This window comes from Carcharhinus amblyrhynchos, chromosome 21, assembly GCF_965287045.1.
Source record: "Carcharhinus amblyrhynchos chromosome 21, sCarAmb.v2.hapA, whole genome shotgun sequence".
NCBI classification, from domain to species: Eukaryota; Metazoa; Chordata; class Chondrichthyes; order Carcharhiniformes; family Carcharhinidae; genus Carcharhinus; species Carcharhinus amblyrhynchos.
The window spans coordinates 8,304,351-8,318,910 of NC_137344.1; the positions used below are offsets into that span (position 1 = coordinate 8,304,351).

General features: G+C 44.5%; 1 protein-coding gene across 2 annotated transcripts in view; it reads right to left on the bottom strand.

Annotated features, from left to right (window-relative positions):
* The window catches only part of rgs9b (regulator of G protein signaling 9b), a 90,066-nt gene extending 82,530 nt beyond the window's left edge, over positions 1–7,536 (bottom strand). For both annotated transcript variants that reach the window (XM_080209432.1, XM_080209433.1), the window contains exon 1: positions 7,405–7,536. In XM_080209432.1, coding sequence (XP_080065558.1) covers positions 7,405–7,467 — 63 coding nt within the window. In that variant the 5' untranslated portion in view covers positions 7,468–7,536. The remainder of the gene's footprint in view (positions 1–7,404) is intronic.
* Between the last annotated feature and the right edge of the window lie 7,024 nt (positions 7,537–14,560).

Sequence of the window (14,560 nt, forward strand, 5' to 3'; positions counted from 1 at the left end):
TTCCCATAGTCGCCACATTCAGTTGCCTTGGGAGGAAACCAGAGCACCTGGAGGAAACCCACACAGACACGGGGAGAATGTGCAAACTCCGCACAGACAGTGACCCAAGTCGGGAATCGAACCCAGGTCGCTGGCACTGTGAGGCAGCAATGCTAACCACTGTGCCACCGTGCCGTAATAATGCATACTGTAATATACTTTAGTAAGATAATAATGCAAATTGTAATATATTTTACGGACATAAAAATACATGTTGTGATATACGTTACTAACATAATAATGAGTCAAGGTAATTAGTTTGTTAATAAAACAGAAAATTCTGGAAACATTTATTGGGTTCAGGTTGATGACCTGTCGTCAGCACTGGGGGAAGTTAGAAGTCTAACAGCGTGTGAATAAGTGCAGAGGCAGAGTTGGGGACTGTGGGGGCAGGGGAGGGGCGGTATGGGTAACTGGGACAAAAGGGAAGGGTGAAAAGGATAAAAGAGATGATTGTGCACAACAAGAGGAAATGATAAGGCAACAAGTAAACCAACAAAAAAATGTGTCTAGAGGTGCAAATGGCAACAGCTGGAACCATTACTGGAACCTTCTGCCTGAGAATGGGAACAGTGTTTGCAATCAAATTTATTTCACAGTTTTAGTTTGAAGTACTGTCTTAAACATGGCTCATTTTTATAAATATTTACATAATGTTGCAATATTTCCTCAAGATTACTGTGAATTAAGAAATTCTCATTGACTCCAGGAATTCCATCATTTCAATTGTTCATAAAGTAATTCCAGTAGTGTTAAAAAGAGGTGAAGATTTGCAAAACTGAGGATCTGGCAGCACTGAAAAAACAGAGCGTGTCTTTAAAAAATAGATGTTTTTATCCTGCATCAAGTATTTGCAAACTGTAAGGGTCTTACAAATAATAAATGATGGCTGTAAATCAGATGCCCGAGCATTATAATTCTTAATGTAGGTGTTTGGGAAAATGGTCTTGAATGCAATTAATAACTTGTTGCAGCCTCTTTGTGTTCAAGAATTAAAATTCACCTCCAGGCACCAGAGCTTCCTTAGCTCTACATCATGTACACATTTGTGAAAGACAGGTTGACTGTTTCATTCTGCACTGCTCTGTCAATTGGCTGATTTATTGCAGTAATATTGTAACAGCACACACACACACATGAAATTGTTAATGTGGAAAATTCATGCATCGATCAAGTTTTATATCGCTTGAGTGGACCCAGTGTGGCACACAATATCAAAATTCCCCCATGTGCTCCCATCACTCAGAAGCGGCCGACTGTAATGCATCACGTCTCATGGAGGTTAGGAGAGCGCTTGCTTCTTAAAGAAAAATTAAAGTATTTCATGAAGGGTTTAAGTGGATCAAATGCAGAGTACTCATTTCCAATGGCTGGTGGATCTACAACAAAAGAAGGCAGGTGGAAGGTGCTTGGCAAAAGAGTCAGAGGATTTTAAACAAAATACAATGGGGGGTTAGGACTTGGAATGCATTCCTTGACACACGGTGATTGATACAGATTCAACAGGTGGGATTCTCCGATCTTGCCCCTGTCCAATCTGCTGCAAGTGAAAACAGGAAAATTGATGTTCCAACCAAAACGCCATTCACTTCCAGCAGCACTGGAGAATCCCAACCGTAAGCGAGGATGGGGATTTTCGGCAAATACTTGGCTTCAAAAGGGAATTGGATAAATACTTGAAGGAGAAAAATTCCAGGGATAGAGGGGTCATAGGGTCATACAAGTCTACAGCGCAGAAAAGGCCCTTTGACTCATCCTCTGCGCTGGTCAAAAACAAACCGCCTAATTAACTATTCTAATCCTTGCTTAATAATGGAGACCAGAATTGCACACAATATTCCAGAAGTGATCTCACCAAAACTCTATTCAATTAATTTTAAGTTTATTTATTGGTGTCACAAGTAGGCTTACATTAAGAACATAAGAAATAGGAGCAGGAGTAGGCCACCTAGCTCCTCGAGCCTGCCCTGCCATTCAATAAGATCTTGGCTGATTTTGTAGTGGTTCAGTTCCAGTTACCCGCCTGCTCCCCATAACCCTTAATTCCCTTATCAATCAGAAATCCATCTACCTGTGACTTAAATGTATTCAACGAGGTAGCCTCCATCACTTCAATGGGCAGAGAATTCCAGAGATTCACTACCCCCTGAGAGAAGAAGTTCCTCCTCAACTCTGTTCTAAACTGACTTCCCCTTATTTTGAGGCTGTGTCCTCTAGTTCTTGTTTCCTTTCTAAGTGGAAAGAATCTCTCTGCCTCCACCCTACCTAGCCCCTTCATTATCTTATATGTCTCTGTAAGATCACCCGGTGAACTTTCTCTACACCCCCTCTAAGGCCAATATATCCTTTCGCAAATAAGGAGACCAAAATTGCACAGAGTACTCCAGTTGCGGCCTCACCAGTACCCTGTACAGTTGCAGTGATACCTCCCTGCTTTTATATTCTATCCCCCTCGCGATAAAGGCCAGCATTCTATTCGCCTTCTTGATCACCTGCTGCACCTGCAGACTGACTTTTTGCGATTCTTGCACAAGGACCCCCAGGTCCCTCTGCACAGTAGCAAGTTGTAATTTATCACCATTTAACACTTAATTAAGTTCCTGTGAAAATCCCCTTGTCACCACACTCTGGCACCTGTTCAGGTACATTGAAGGGGAAATTAGCATGGCCATTGCAGCTAACTAGCACATCTTTTGGACTGTGGAAGGAAACCGGAGCACCCAGACGAAACCCATGCAGACCCAGGAAGAACATGCAGACTCCACACAGACAGTGACTCAAGCCAGGAGTTGAACCTGGATTCCTGGTGCTGTGAGGCAGCAGTGCTAACCACTGTGCTGTACTCCAATTCCCTTGTAATGAGGGCCAACAGGTCATTTGCCTTCCTAATTGCTTGCTCCAACAGCATTTTAACTTTTTGTGTTCCTTGTATGTGTACATCCAAATCTCTCTGAACACCTTAATGTACAATTTTCACACCTTTAAAATAAAGCAGTATGTTACCCTGGTGATGCACTCTCCAATACAGATATACTGAATTATATCAATAATCTGGACCTGATACAGACAGATTCTCCCTTTAAAAAACTGAAAAAGGTGAATCTCATGCTGTGTTGTTTTTAAATCAGACACTGTTTTTATAAAGACTTGCTTAATTCCTTAACATTCAGAATATATTAAATAAAAATACTACAAATAGCATTACAAACATTAATAGCTGTGTGTGAAAATTATGCTGGATTATGCCCAAAGTTGACATTAGAAGCAGTACAATTAGATATGTTTGAAATTTCCCATTTGAAAACTCTAGGTAATTCCAAACCCAGATTTGAGTACTACTCACAAACCACTCAGCTTTCTCATGTGTCCATTATTCCAAATATAAACTCTTTGATTAAACAGCAACCTTCTGAATCATCCTCAATAGTTTTATTCCACATTATTATTACTGTGCAGATAACCCAGTTGAACTGTACCAGTTTAGAGAACAGTCTTGCAGGAAATGTATGGCAGAGGAGGCTTTTCACCTCTTCATGTCTGTGCCTGCCAAAAAAGAGATATCCAGCCTGATCCCACTTTCCTGCTCTTGGTCAGGTGGTCCTGTGGATCATGGCACTTCATGTGCATTTCCAAGTTTCTTTTCAAAAATGCAATGAGAGTTTCTTCCTTTCTGGCAGTGAATTCCAGACCTCACTATCCTCTGGAGGAAATTAACCATCTTCAAGATAAAGTTAATTCAGGAATAGAACCATAGAGTCCCTACAGCGGAGAAAGAGGCCATCCGGACCATCAAGTTTGCACCAACTCTCTGAAAGAGCAGCCACCCAAGGCCATCCCCTCCACTCTTCCCCATAGCCCAGTGTATTTCCCATGACTAATCCATCTAACCTACATAGCTTGGGGCACTAAGGGGCAATTTATCATGGCCGATTCACCTAAACTGCATATCGTTTGACTGTGGGAACAAACCACAGCACCCAGAGAAAACCAATACAGACATGGGGAGAACGTGGGGTGGTACGGTGGCACAGTGGGTAGCACTGCCAGGGACTTGTGTTCAATTCCAACCTTGGGTGATTATGTGGAGTTTGCACATTCTCTCCATGTCTGCGAGGGTTTCCAACAGGTGTTCCAGTTTCCTCCAATAGTGCAAAGATGTGAGGGTTAGGTTGATTGGTCATGCTAAATTGATCCTAGTTTTGGGGAACTGGTAGGGTAAATATGTAGGGTTATGGGGATAGGGTGGGATCGTTGTTGGTGCAGCTTAATGGACAGAATGGCCTTCTTCTGTATTGTAGGGATTCTATAGTTCTCCCTGTGCCTGCATGTGTTTCTTCCAAGTGCTCTGGTTTCTTCATGTGCTCCAAAGATTAGATTGATTGGCAATGCTAAATTCCCTCAGGGAGATTTGCAGGGTAAATACGTGGGGTTATGGGGATAGGAGCTGGGTGGGATTGTTGTCAGCGCAGGTTCAATGGGTCAAATGCCCTCTTTCTGCATTATAGGGATTCTATGGTTCTATGAACATGAAAACTCCACAAGACAGACGCCCAAGACTGGAATTGAACCTGGATCCCTGGTGTTGTGAGGCAGCAGTGCCAATCACTGTGTCACCATACCATCCTTAATTTGGGAACACAGCATAGGAATGGGTTGAGTGCCACAAATACTAACATATACTGATCGGGCTGAACAACTGTTTTCCATCTTGTAACTTCCTTGTAATTCTATATAACATGTCTTTCTCAACAAAGGCGTTTCTTCCTCTCTTTCAACAGCACAGATGTCACCCATGTCCTTAAACCAGATCTCTCTCTCTCTCTCCTGACAGTGAAAGGGTTCCAAAGTCACTCTGTAACATTATTTGGCCTTGGAGGGAGTGCAGAGGAGGTTTACTAGGCTGATACCGGAGTTGAGGGGGTTGAGCTATGAGGAGAGGCTGAATAAACTGGGCTTGTACTCGTTAGAGTTTAGAAGAATAAGGGGAGATCTCATTGAGACGTATATGATGATGAATGGGATGGATAGGATAGAGGTGGAGAGACTCTTCCCGCTCAAAAAAGACAGTAGGACTAGGGGGCACAGCCTCAAGATAAAAGGGGGGCGGTTTAGAACGGAGTTGAGGAGGAACTTCTTCACTCAAAGGGTGGTGAATCTCTGGAATTCTCTGCCCGTTGAAGTGGTGGAGGCTGCCTCGCTAAATATTTTTAAGACGCGGGCTGATGGGTTTTTGATAAGAGAGGGGATTAAGGGTTATGGGGAGAGGGCGGGAAAGTGGAACTGAGCAGCGACAGATCAGCCATGATCTTATTGAATGGTGGGGCAGGCTCGAGGGGCTAGATGGCCTACTCCTGCTCCTATTTCTTATGTTCTTATTCCTTTGTACTGTAAACTCCCATGAACAGCACTGTGACACTGACTTGTTTTTAGTGATGTTGATTGAGGGATATCTGCCCTACCTCAAAATAGTAAAAAGTCTCAAAACACCAGGTTAAAGTCTAACAGGTTTATTTGGTATCACAAACTTTTGTAGCATGGTTCTTTCATCAGCTGAGAGGTGACTCAGTGGTTAGCGGCACGGCGGTTAGCACTGCTGTCTCACAGCACCAGGGACCCGGGTTCAATTCCCAGTCTCAGGTCACTGTCTGTATGGAGTTTGCACATTCTGTCTGGGTGGGTTTGCTCTAGTTTCCCCCCACAGTCCAAAGATATGCAGGTTAAGTTGATTGGACATGCTAAATTGTCTCTAGTGTCAGGGGTATTAGCAGGGTAAATATGACTGGTTACAGGAATAGGGCCTGGGTGGGATTGTGGTCGGTGCAGAATCAATGGGCCAAATGGCCTCCTTCTGCACTGTAGGGATTCTATGATTTTAACCTGGTGTTGTGAGACTTCATGCTGTGCCCACCCCAGTCGAACGCCGGCATCTGTGCATCATGGCTAATTCAGAATAGTGCCATGAGATATTTTCAGCCTACCCAAGAGAGCAAATCAGGTCTGGGTTTTAGGGTTTGAACTAAAAAACAGTGCCCCCAACAATGCTGCACTCCCTCAGCACTGCACTGGAACGCAAACCTAGATCTCTGCGCGGGACTTGGGACACATTGTGCTGACTCAGAGGGAAGCGAACCTGAACTGGCAGCAACTTGAGGAAAATGTGAGTTTGTTCAAATATTAAAAGGAGCCATCAGTCAAAAATCACCACCTCTTCCTATCAGTGTGAATGAATATCAATGTGAATGAATTTCAGTGACATTCCCAGGTCCAGTTACTTTATTCCCGTGATCTATCTGAAGACGAACGCATTAAATCTGAGGACTGCTGAAAGCTGGGATGATACAACCCCCGCACACATCATAACTGTCGTGAGAGGGAATAATGAGAGTGTAGATTAACCAGAGCCAATAGACAGCAAACACCAACATTACTGGTAGCCAGGCTGGTTTTATAATGCCTCCGCACTTTATTTCCCCCCATGGACCTAGCTGACCGTCCAGATTTTATTTATAAAACGCAAAAAGAGCGACACAGAAGCAATGCTGGAATTACCAGCAAGTCACTCAGATGGGGATGAGATTCAGGTCTGGGAGGCTACATATTGAACTGGATTCCGTTCCCATGTCCCGTGTTGATTTTTTTTTACTGTTTAATTTGTTATTAATAGTAAATAGCAGATTTGTAAAAATAACTTAGCACCGTTCCTGCTGATGTCCACAGTCTGACTGAGATACGCTTCAGGTATTAGATGCCCCGTCACTCTTAGTTAAAGTTAATCCTATGAATTCGGATTAAGATTGAGTTTGACCCAGGCTTTTGTTATCCGAGCAAGATTATTTTCCTCCAATTATTCTTTTGTTGGGCGGTGCAAAGAATAGAAATAAAAAGAAAATCCCTCCAAGAAAGCGGAGAGGGGGAAGAAAAATGGAACGCTTCGCCTGAAATTTCTAATAATTTCACCCACAAACTTCACGAAAAATACACAAGTGGCAGATTTGTTGCAGACAGTTACCCCTTCTGCAGAAACAGCAAATAGTGAGCTGGACACATACACACACACAGTGCGGAACAATAATCTGTTGCTTATTCTGATTTGAGCAAATGGATGTGACATAAATAAATCCACCTTGAATAATGCTTGCATTTCTGTGGATGTGTGTGAGATATCTGCACCTCGTATCACAAAATTACACTTCACAAAATTAATTAGTATTTCACAGAGGGAGAAAGCTCCAATTTTCTCCACACCGATTCAAGCCTTGCTTCTGTCTGGGCGCTTTACAAAATCGCCTCCACTAACATTAAATGACTGAAGCAGCACTGGTAGAATTATTATAACTAAGCATGTTTTTATTTTCTCTCTCTTACCTTACGCAGGAAAGCCATTCGAGGCCGGTAATGCTGCCCCTGATTGAAGCTTTTGATGGTCATCTTTGCCCCCTTCGCTTTGTCTCAGCTCTGAGTGGAAATTGTATCCAACTGATGCTGGCAACAGCGTGCGCTCAGTGCGCAGACTCGCTCCCGGCGGGCCGGCCGGTTACCCGGACAACGGCGGCTCCGCGCTGGGAAGGGGGAGGAGCCAGACCATCAGTGGCCGGCCGCCGGCCCCGCGCGCATGCGCACACCTCCCTGCCACACAGCTTGCTGACCCTCATCGTCGTAGAATCCCTACAGTGCAGAAAGAGGCCATTCAGCCCATCGAGCCTGCCCCTACCAACAGTCCCGCCCAGCCCCTATCCCCGTAACCCCGCCAATTTACCCCACTAGTGCCCCTAGGGTGAGTGCGGTTGGAAAATCCCACTCTAAGGGTCAGTTTACCATGGCCAATAAACCTAACCTGCACACCTTTGGAGACATGATGTTGAGATGCCAGCATTGGACTGGGTGGGCACAGTAGGAAGTCTCACAATACCAGGTTTATTTGGTAGCACAAGCTTTTGGAGTGTTGCTCCTTCCTCAGTTGAGTGATGAAGGAGCAGTGCTTTGGACTTTAACCTGGTGTTGTGAAATGTCTTACTGCATCTTTGGAGTGTAGGAGAAAACCGGAGCACCCAGAGGAAACCCACGCAGACACGGGGAGAACGTGCAAACTCCACAGAGTCAGCCATCCTGAACCCGGGTCCCTGGCCCTATGAGGCAGCAGTGCTGATCATTGTACTCCCAGGCCGTCCTCTCGTGGAGAACAGGACCAGCAGAAAGGCAACAACAATCTACATTTACATAGGTCTTTAATGCAGTAAAATAATCAAATATGGACACACAGCTGCATAAGGAGGCAGCAGGATGGTTGACCCAAGACTTAGGCGAGAGATTTGAAGAAGGTTTTGCAGGAATGTGGCTGCATTGTCAGACACACTCTTTTGTGGTGGAGGCAGGTTCAGTTGAGGCATTCAAAAGGAAATTAGATAGTTAGCTGAAAAGGAAGTAGATGCACAGTTAGGGGAGAAGGTTGGAAAATGTCTTCAGCTGAATTGCTCTCCAGAACCGCTGCTGCAGACACAATGGCCAGAAAGTTATGGCTGTTCGCGCCAGCAGGATTTTCCCATGCCGCTGCAGTGAATGGAGATTTGGCCAGGCACCAAATTCTCCAACCCTATTGCAGCGGGAAGTGTGGTGTAAACAGTCGGTAAGATCATACCGGATTGGCCTCCTGTATGGTATCAATTCTGTGACTCTGTGTCACCTGATCAAGTGAGTGGCTGCAACTGGACAACCTGCACTAAATCCAGCACCAAACTGGTCAGCCTTTCACCTTGCACCCTCTGTTAATCTGAGTTCATCCAAAACTCGGCAAGCTTATGCCCTAACTTGCATCAAGTCCCATTCAACCATCACCCCTGAATTTGCATTGACCGTTGGTCCAGCAATTCTGCAATTTTAAAGATCTCATCATTGTTTTGGAATCTTCCTGTGGCCTCTGTAACTTCCTTCGGCCCTTGTTTCACCAATTCTAACCTCAATTTCTACTGTGTCGGTCCTAGGTTCTGGGATTCCCTCCCTGAAACTTTTTGCCCCCCTTCCTTTCTCTCCACTTGATGCTTATTAAAAGTTGCTAATTGTCTATCTGTGGCTCACTATATATGTGCATCTCCATAACATATCTATGACTCTACAGAACAGTTGGTGCGAGAGGAGTTTGCAAAGTTTGATCATTGAGGAGCACATTGGATGAGATGTTCGGTAAGAGCAAAGGATGTGCTAGCTGCTCTTAAGAGTGCTGTCATGTTGACTTTATTGACAGAAATAAAGACAGTGCTACCACAGAAACATAAATATCTGATCTACCATATGATAATATTAATAAACTCTAAGATAATTCTAAGATAGGGCAGCACTGTGGCATGGTGGTTAGCATCTGGCTCACAAAGCCAGGCACCCGGTTTGATTCCCGGCTTGAGTCACTGTCTGTGTAAAGTTTGCGAGTTCTCCCCGTGTCTGTGTGGGTTTCCTCCGGGTGCTCCGGTTTCCTCTCACAGTCATGCTGGCTAAGTGCATTGGTTGTGCTAAATTCTCCCTTAGTGTACCCAAACAGGTGCTGGAGTGTGATGACTAGGGGATTTCACAGTAATTTCATTGCAATGTGAATGTAAGCCTACTTGTGACTAATAAGTAAACATTAACTTCATAAAAGCAAAATATTGCAGATGCTGGAATCTGAAATAAAAACAGAAAATACTGGAAAATCTCAGACGAAGTGTCATCCAGACTAGAAACATTGTCTCTATTCTCCCTCCACAGATGCTGTAAGATGTTCCAGCGTTCTCTAACTTACAAAGAATGTCCAACATAGATACAGGTCATTCAGTCCATCAGGATCCATGCTGGTGTTGATATTCCACATCAGCCTCCTCCTCCCCTCCCTCGTCTAATCCTGTCAATATATCTAGTCAATCCTTCCAGGTTATTTTGCTGTATTTGTATTCTATTAATGTTCTCCTACATCACTGCTGTCAAAACCCTATTTTCATCATTTACATTCAAGTGGTGATTTATTGAAGGTCTTTCTTGGAATTTAAACACATTTAGCTGGAAAATAGCAATTTATAAGAAGCAGTTATCACAAATGTTGTTGAAATAGAAATCAGTATTTTTGCAATCTTGACGTGAATGTGGGAGTTATGATCAGTAAGTTTGCAGGTGACACTAAAGGAGGAAATCCTTAGATTACAGGACAATATAGTTAGGCTATATCTATCCATGTTCTCAGCTTGGGCTGCTGTCTGTGTGGAGTTTGCACATTCTCCCTGTGTCTGCATGGGTTTCCTCTGGGTGCTCTGGTTTCCTCCCACAGTCCAGAGATATGCAGGTTAGGTGGATTGACCATGTTAAATTGTGCCTTCATGTCAGGGGGACTAGCTAGAGTAAATGCATGGGGTTATAGGGATTGGACCTGGATGGGATTGTGATCAGTGCAGACTCGATATGCTGAATGACCTCTTTTTGCACTGTAGGATTTTATGATTCATTTATTAGTGTCACAAGTAGGCTAACATAAATGCTGCAATGAAGTTACTGTGAAAATCCCCTAGTTGCCACACTCTGGCACCTGTTTGAGTACACTGAGGGAGAATTTCGCATGGTCAATGCATCTAAGCCAGCACATCTTTCAGACTGTGGGAGGAAACTGGAGCACCCAGAGGAAACCCACACAAACACAGGCAGAACATGCAAACTCCACACAGGCAGTGCCCCAAGCCGGGAATCAAACCCAGGTCCCTGGCGCTGTAAGGTAGCAATGCTAATCTCTGTGCCACCGTGCCACTCTATCTAAACAAGATGGACAGAGCAGTGGCAAATGGAATTTAACCCTGAAAAGTATGAGGTGATGCATTTTGAGAAGACAAACAGGGCGATGGAATACACAATGAACAGCAGGATTCTAGGAAGTACAGAAGACCAGAGGGATCTTGGAGTTCATATCCAAAGATCCCTAAAGGCAGCAGGACAGGTAGATAAGGTGGTTAAGAAGCCATATGGGATACTTTATTAGTCCAGACATAGAATATAAGAACAGGGAGGTTATGATGTAGTTGTATCAACACTGATTAGGCCATAACTAGAATACTGTGTGCAGTTCTGGTCGACAAACTATAGGAAGGATGTGATTGCACTAGAAAGGGTGTAGAGGATTCTCACCAGGATGTTGCCTGGGCTGGAGCATTCCAGCTATGAAGAGAGGCTGGATAGGATGGGATTGTTTTCTTTGGAGCAATAAAGGTGGAGGGGGGACCTGATTTTGAAACTATGAGGGACATAGATAGGATAGATAGGGAGAAGCTTTTCCCCTGAGTAGAGGGGTCAATAACAAGAGAGCAGAGATTTCAGGTGAGGGGCAGGGGATTAAGGGGGGATTGGAGGAAAACCATTTTCACCCAAAGGGTGCTGGGAATCTGGAATTCACCTCCTAAAGTGTGGTGGAAGGAGGAGCCTTCAACATTAGAAAAGCATTGAGATGAATTCTAGAAATGCCAGAGCGTACCAGGCTACAGACCAAGTGCTGGGAAATGGGAATATAGAAATGGGAAATGGATAGGTGCTTGATGGCTGGCACGCAGATGGTGGGCTGAGGGGCATCACCCTGTGTTGTTAAGTCTGTGGCGGAATTTTCCTAAAATTGCACAGATTGCTGGATCAATCATACAATCGTAGAAACCCTACGGTCCAGAAGGAGGCCATTCAGCCCATTGAGTCTGCCCCCATAACAATCCCAGCCAGGCCGTATCCTGTAATGCCCATATTTGCCCTACTGATCCTCCTGACACTAAGTGGCAATTTAACCTGGCCAATCATTCTAACCTACACATCTTTGGATCAGGTGAGAAAAGCTGAGTGGAACTTGCTGGTTTCGCAGCTGCCTTTTCTGGCCTGATCAAACAGCATTCTCTGCAATTTCGAAGTGCTGGCAAGAATCACACAGCCAGCTGGGTAGGCAGTGCCTAAACCTGCCAGCAATGTTGGGATTCAGCGATTTCAGGTGTAGAGGACATCTCGATTTCTAAACAAACTTAAAGGGAAACCCCCCCCCCCATTGGACATCAGGGCTCTGGCCCTCCACAAACATCGGGACCCCTGTGAGCATTGGGACCCCTGATAGACAAGGGGAATACTCCCAACCCTTGTATGCAGAAGGGAGCCTCACCAGTGAAAGATGGAAGTACCCCCCGCCACATAAACGAACGATCAGGGTGACCCAACCCACCCAGCCCCTGCTGACATCAGAGTACCCCACCTCCAATACAGTAAAAAGTCCCCTCCCCATCATCCATGGGCACCCCCGACACATAAGGGGCTATACAGAGGAGCCATCTCTGGCTATGCTAACCTGGCAGTGCCCTGCCACCCCTCGCCACCCAGGGGACTATACTCACTCCTCACCCCTGGCATGGTCATCACCAGTGGTGTACCTTTTCCAAAACCATTCGTGATTCCCGCCAGTGTGACATCACTCTGGAAGGAAGGAGCATTCAAGACTCCAGCGTTATGCTGTATCATTACATTCAAATTAAATCCATTTCTTGGTAATCAGCTTCATGCCCCTTGTGGGCTAGCAGAGGATGGGAAAGATTTTAAAACAATCTCGTCCTCTTAGGAGAGTTAGTGATCATAATGGGATCTGTGCCCTGGGCGAACGGGCCCTGAGATTCTCAGCATATGGGTGTAATCTTACTGGCTGTTAATGCCATGCTCCACAGTGAAGTCAGAGAATTCAGTGGCCAGCCAAATCTCCAATCACTGCGGTGGGATGGGAAAGTGTCGCTGAAATGAACAGAGGTGAGATTCCAGTCATTGACTCTATAACTCAATGAACAAAGAATGTTAAACAAAAGCGAATATCAGTGATATGTAGACTTAAACACACTTGAGTCAACTTGATAACAACTGTTCAAATTTAAGCACATAAACTGTTCAATTTATCATTGTCATACGTATTAGCATACAGTGAAAGGTATTGTTTCTTCTGTGCTATACACAGCATACCATTCATAGAGAAGAAAACAAGGGAGTGTAGAATGTAGTGTTATAGTCAAAGCCAGGTTGAGAGAAAGATAAAGCTTAATGCAAGGTAGGTCCATTCAAAAGTCTGATGGCAGCACGGAAGAAGCTGGTCTTGAGTCAGTTGGTACATGTCCTTAGACTTCTGTATCATTGTCCCAATGGAAGAAGGTGGAAGAGAGAATGTCTGGGGTGTGTGATTATGCTGCCTGCTTTTCCAAGGCAGCGAAAAGTGTAGACAGTATCAATGGATGGGAGGCTGGTTTGAGTGATGGTCTGGGCTTCATTCACAACCCTTTGTAGTTTCTTGCAGTCTTGGACAGAGCAGGAATCATACCAAGCTGTGATACAACCAGAAAGAATGCTTTCTATGGTGCAACTGTACAAGTTGGTGAGAGTTGTCATGGACATGCCAAATTTTCTTAGTCTCCAGGGAAAGTAGAGGCATTGGTGGGCTTTCCTAACTATAGTGTCCATATGGAGGGACCAGGACAAGTTGTTGATGACCTGAACACCTAGAAACTTGAAGCTTTTGACTATTTCTACTTCATCCCCATTGATGTGTACAGGGGCATGCTCTCCATTACGCTTCCTGAAGTCAATCTCTATCTCCTTCATTTTGTTGGCATTGAGGAGAGATTATTGTCATCGCACCAGTTCACCAGATTCTCTAACTATTTCCTGTACTCATGTCTCATCATTGATTGAGATCTGAATCAGAACGGTGGTGTCATCAGCAAGCTTGAAAATCGGGTTGGTAGGGAATTTGGCCGTAGGTGTATAAGTAGTATCGTAAGGGGCTGAGGATACAGCCTTGTGGAGCACTGGTCTTAAGCATGATCATGGAGGATGTGTTGTTGCCTATCCTTACTGACTGTGGTCTAGTGGGTTAGGAAGTTTAGTATCCAGTCGCAGAGGGAGGAGCTGAGCCCCTGAATACAAAGTTTGGAGATGAGTCTCATAGGAATAATGGTGTTAAAGGCTGAGCTGTAGTGTATGAATAGGAGTCTGACATAAGTGTGTTTGTTATCGAGATGTTTCCAGGTTTGAGTATAGGGCCATGAAGATGGTGTCTGCTGTGGATCTGTTGCGGCAATAGGCAAACTATAGGGGATCCAGACAATCTGGTAGGCAGGGATTGATTTGTGCCATGGCTAACCTTTCAAAGGACTGTTCATTTATGTGCTTATTTCCAGCTGCAAGGTTCCAACATTCACCACAGTTCCTGTGTTTTATAGGGACAAATATCAATTGTAAGCATCTGTATGGAAAAAGATAGCAATTAACAAGAGAGATCAAGTGAGGAAGTCAGAAGCTATGTCCTGTGAATAATCCCTTGACAAATTGTAGTGATTTTAACATTGAGATTTTATACAGTCCATGAAGGATATGTTTACTCTGCATGGGAACGTAACCAGGAAGCAACAATTTTCAGCAGATGAGACCCAAGAATAATGGCTCCAGAGGGGATAGTGATATATGCCAAGCACAACTAATGAATTTCTGAATGGCAGAACGTCAAAGCAATGTA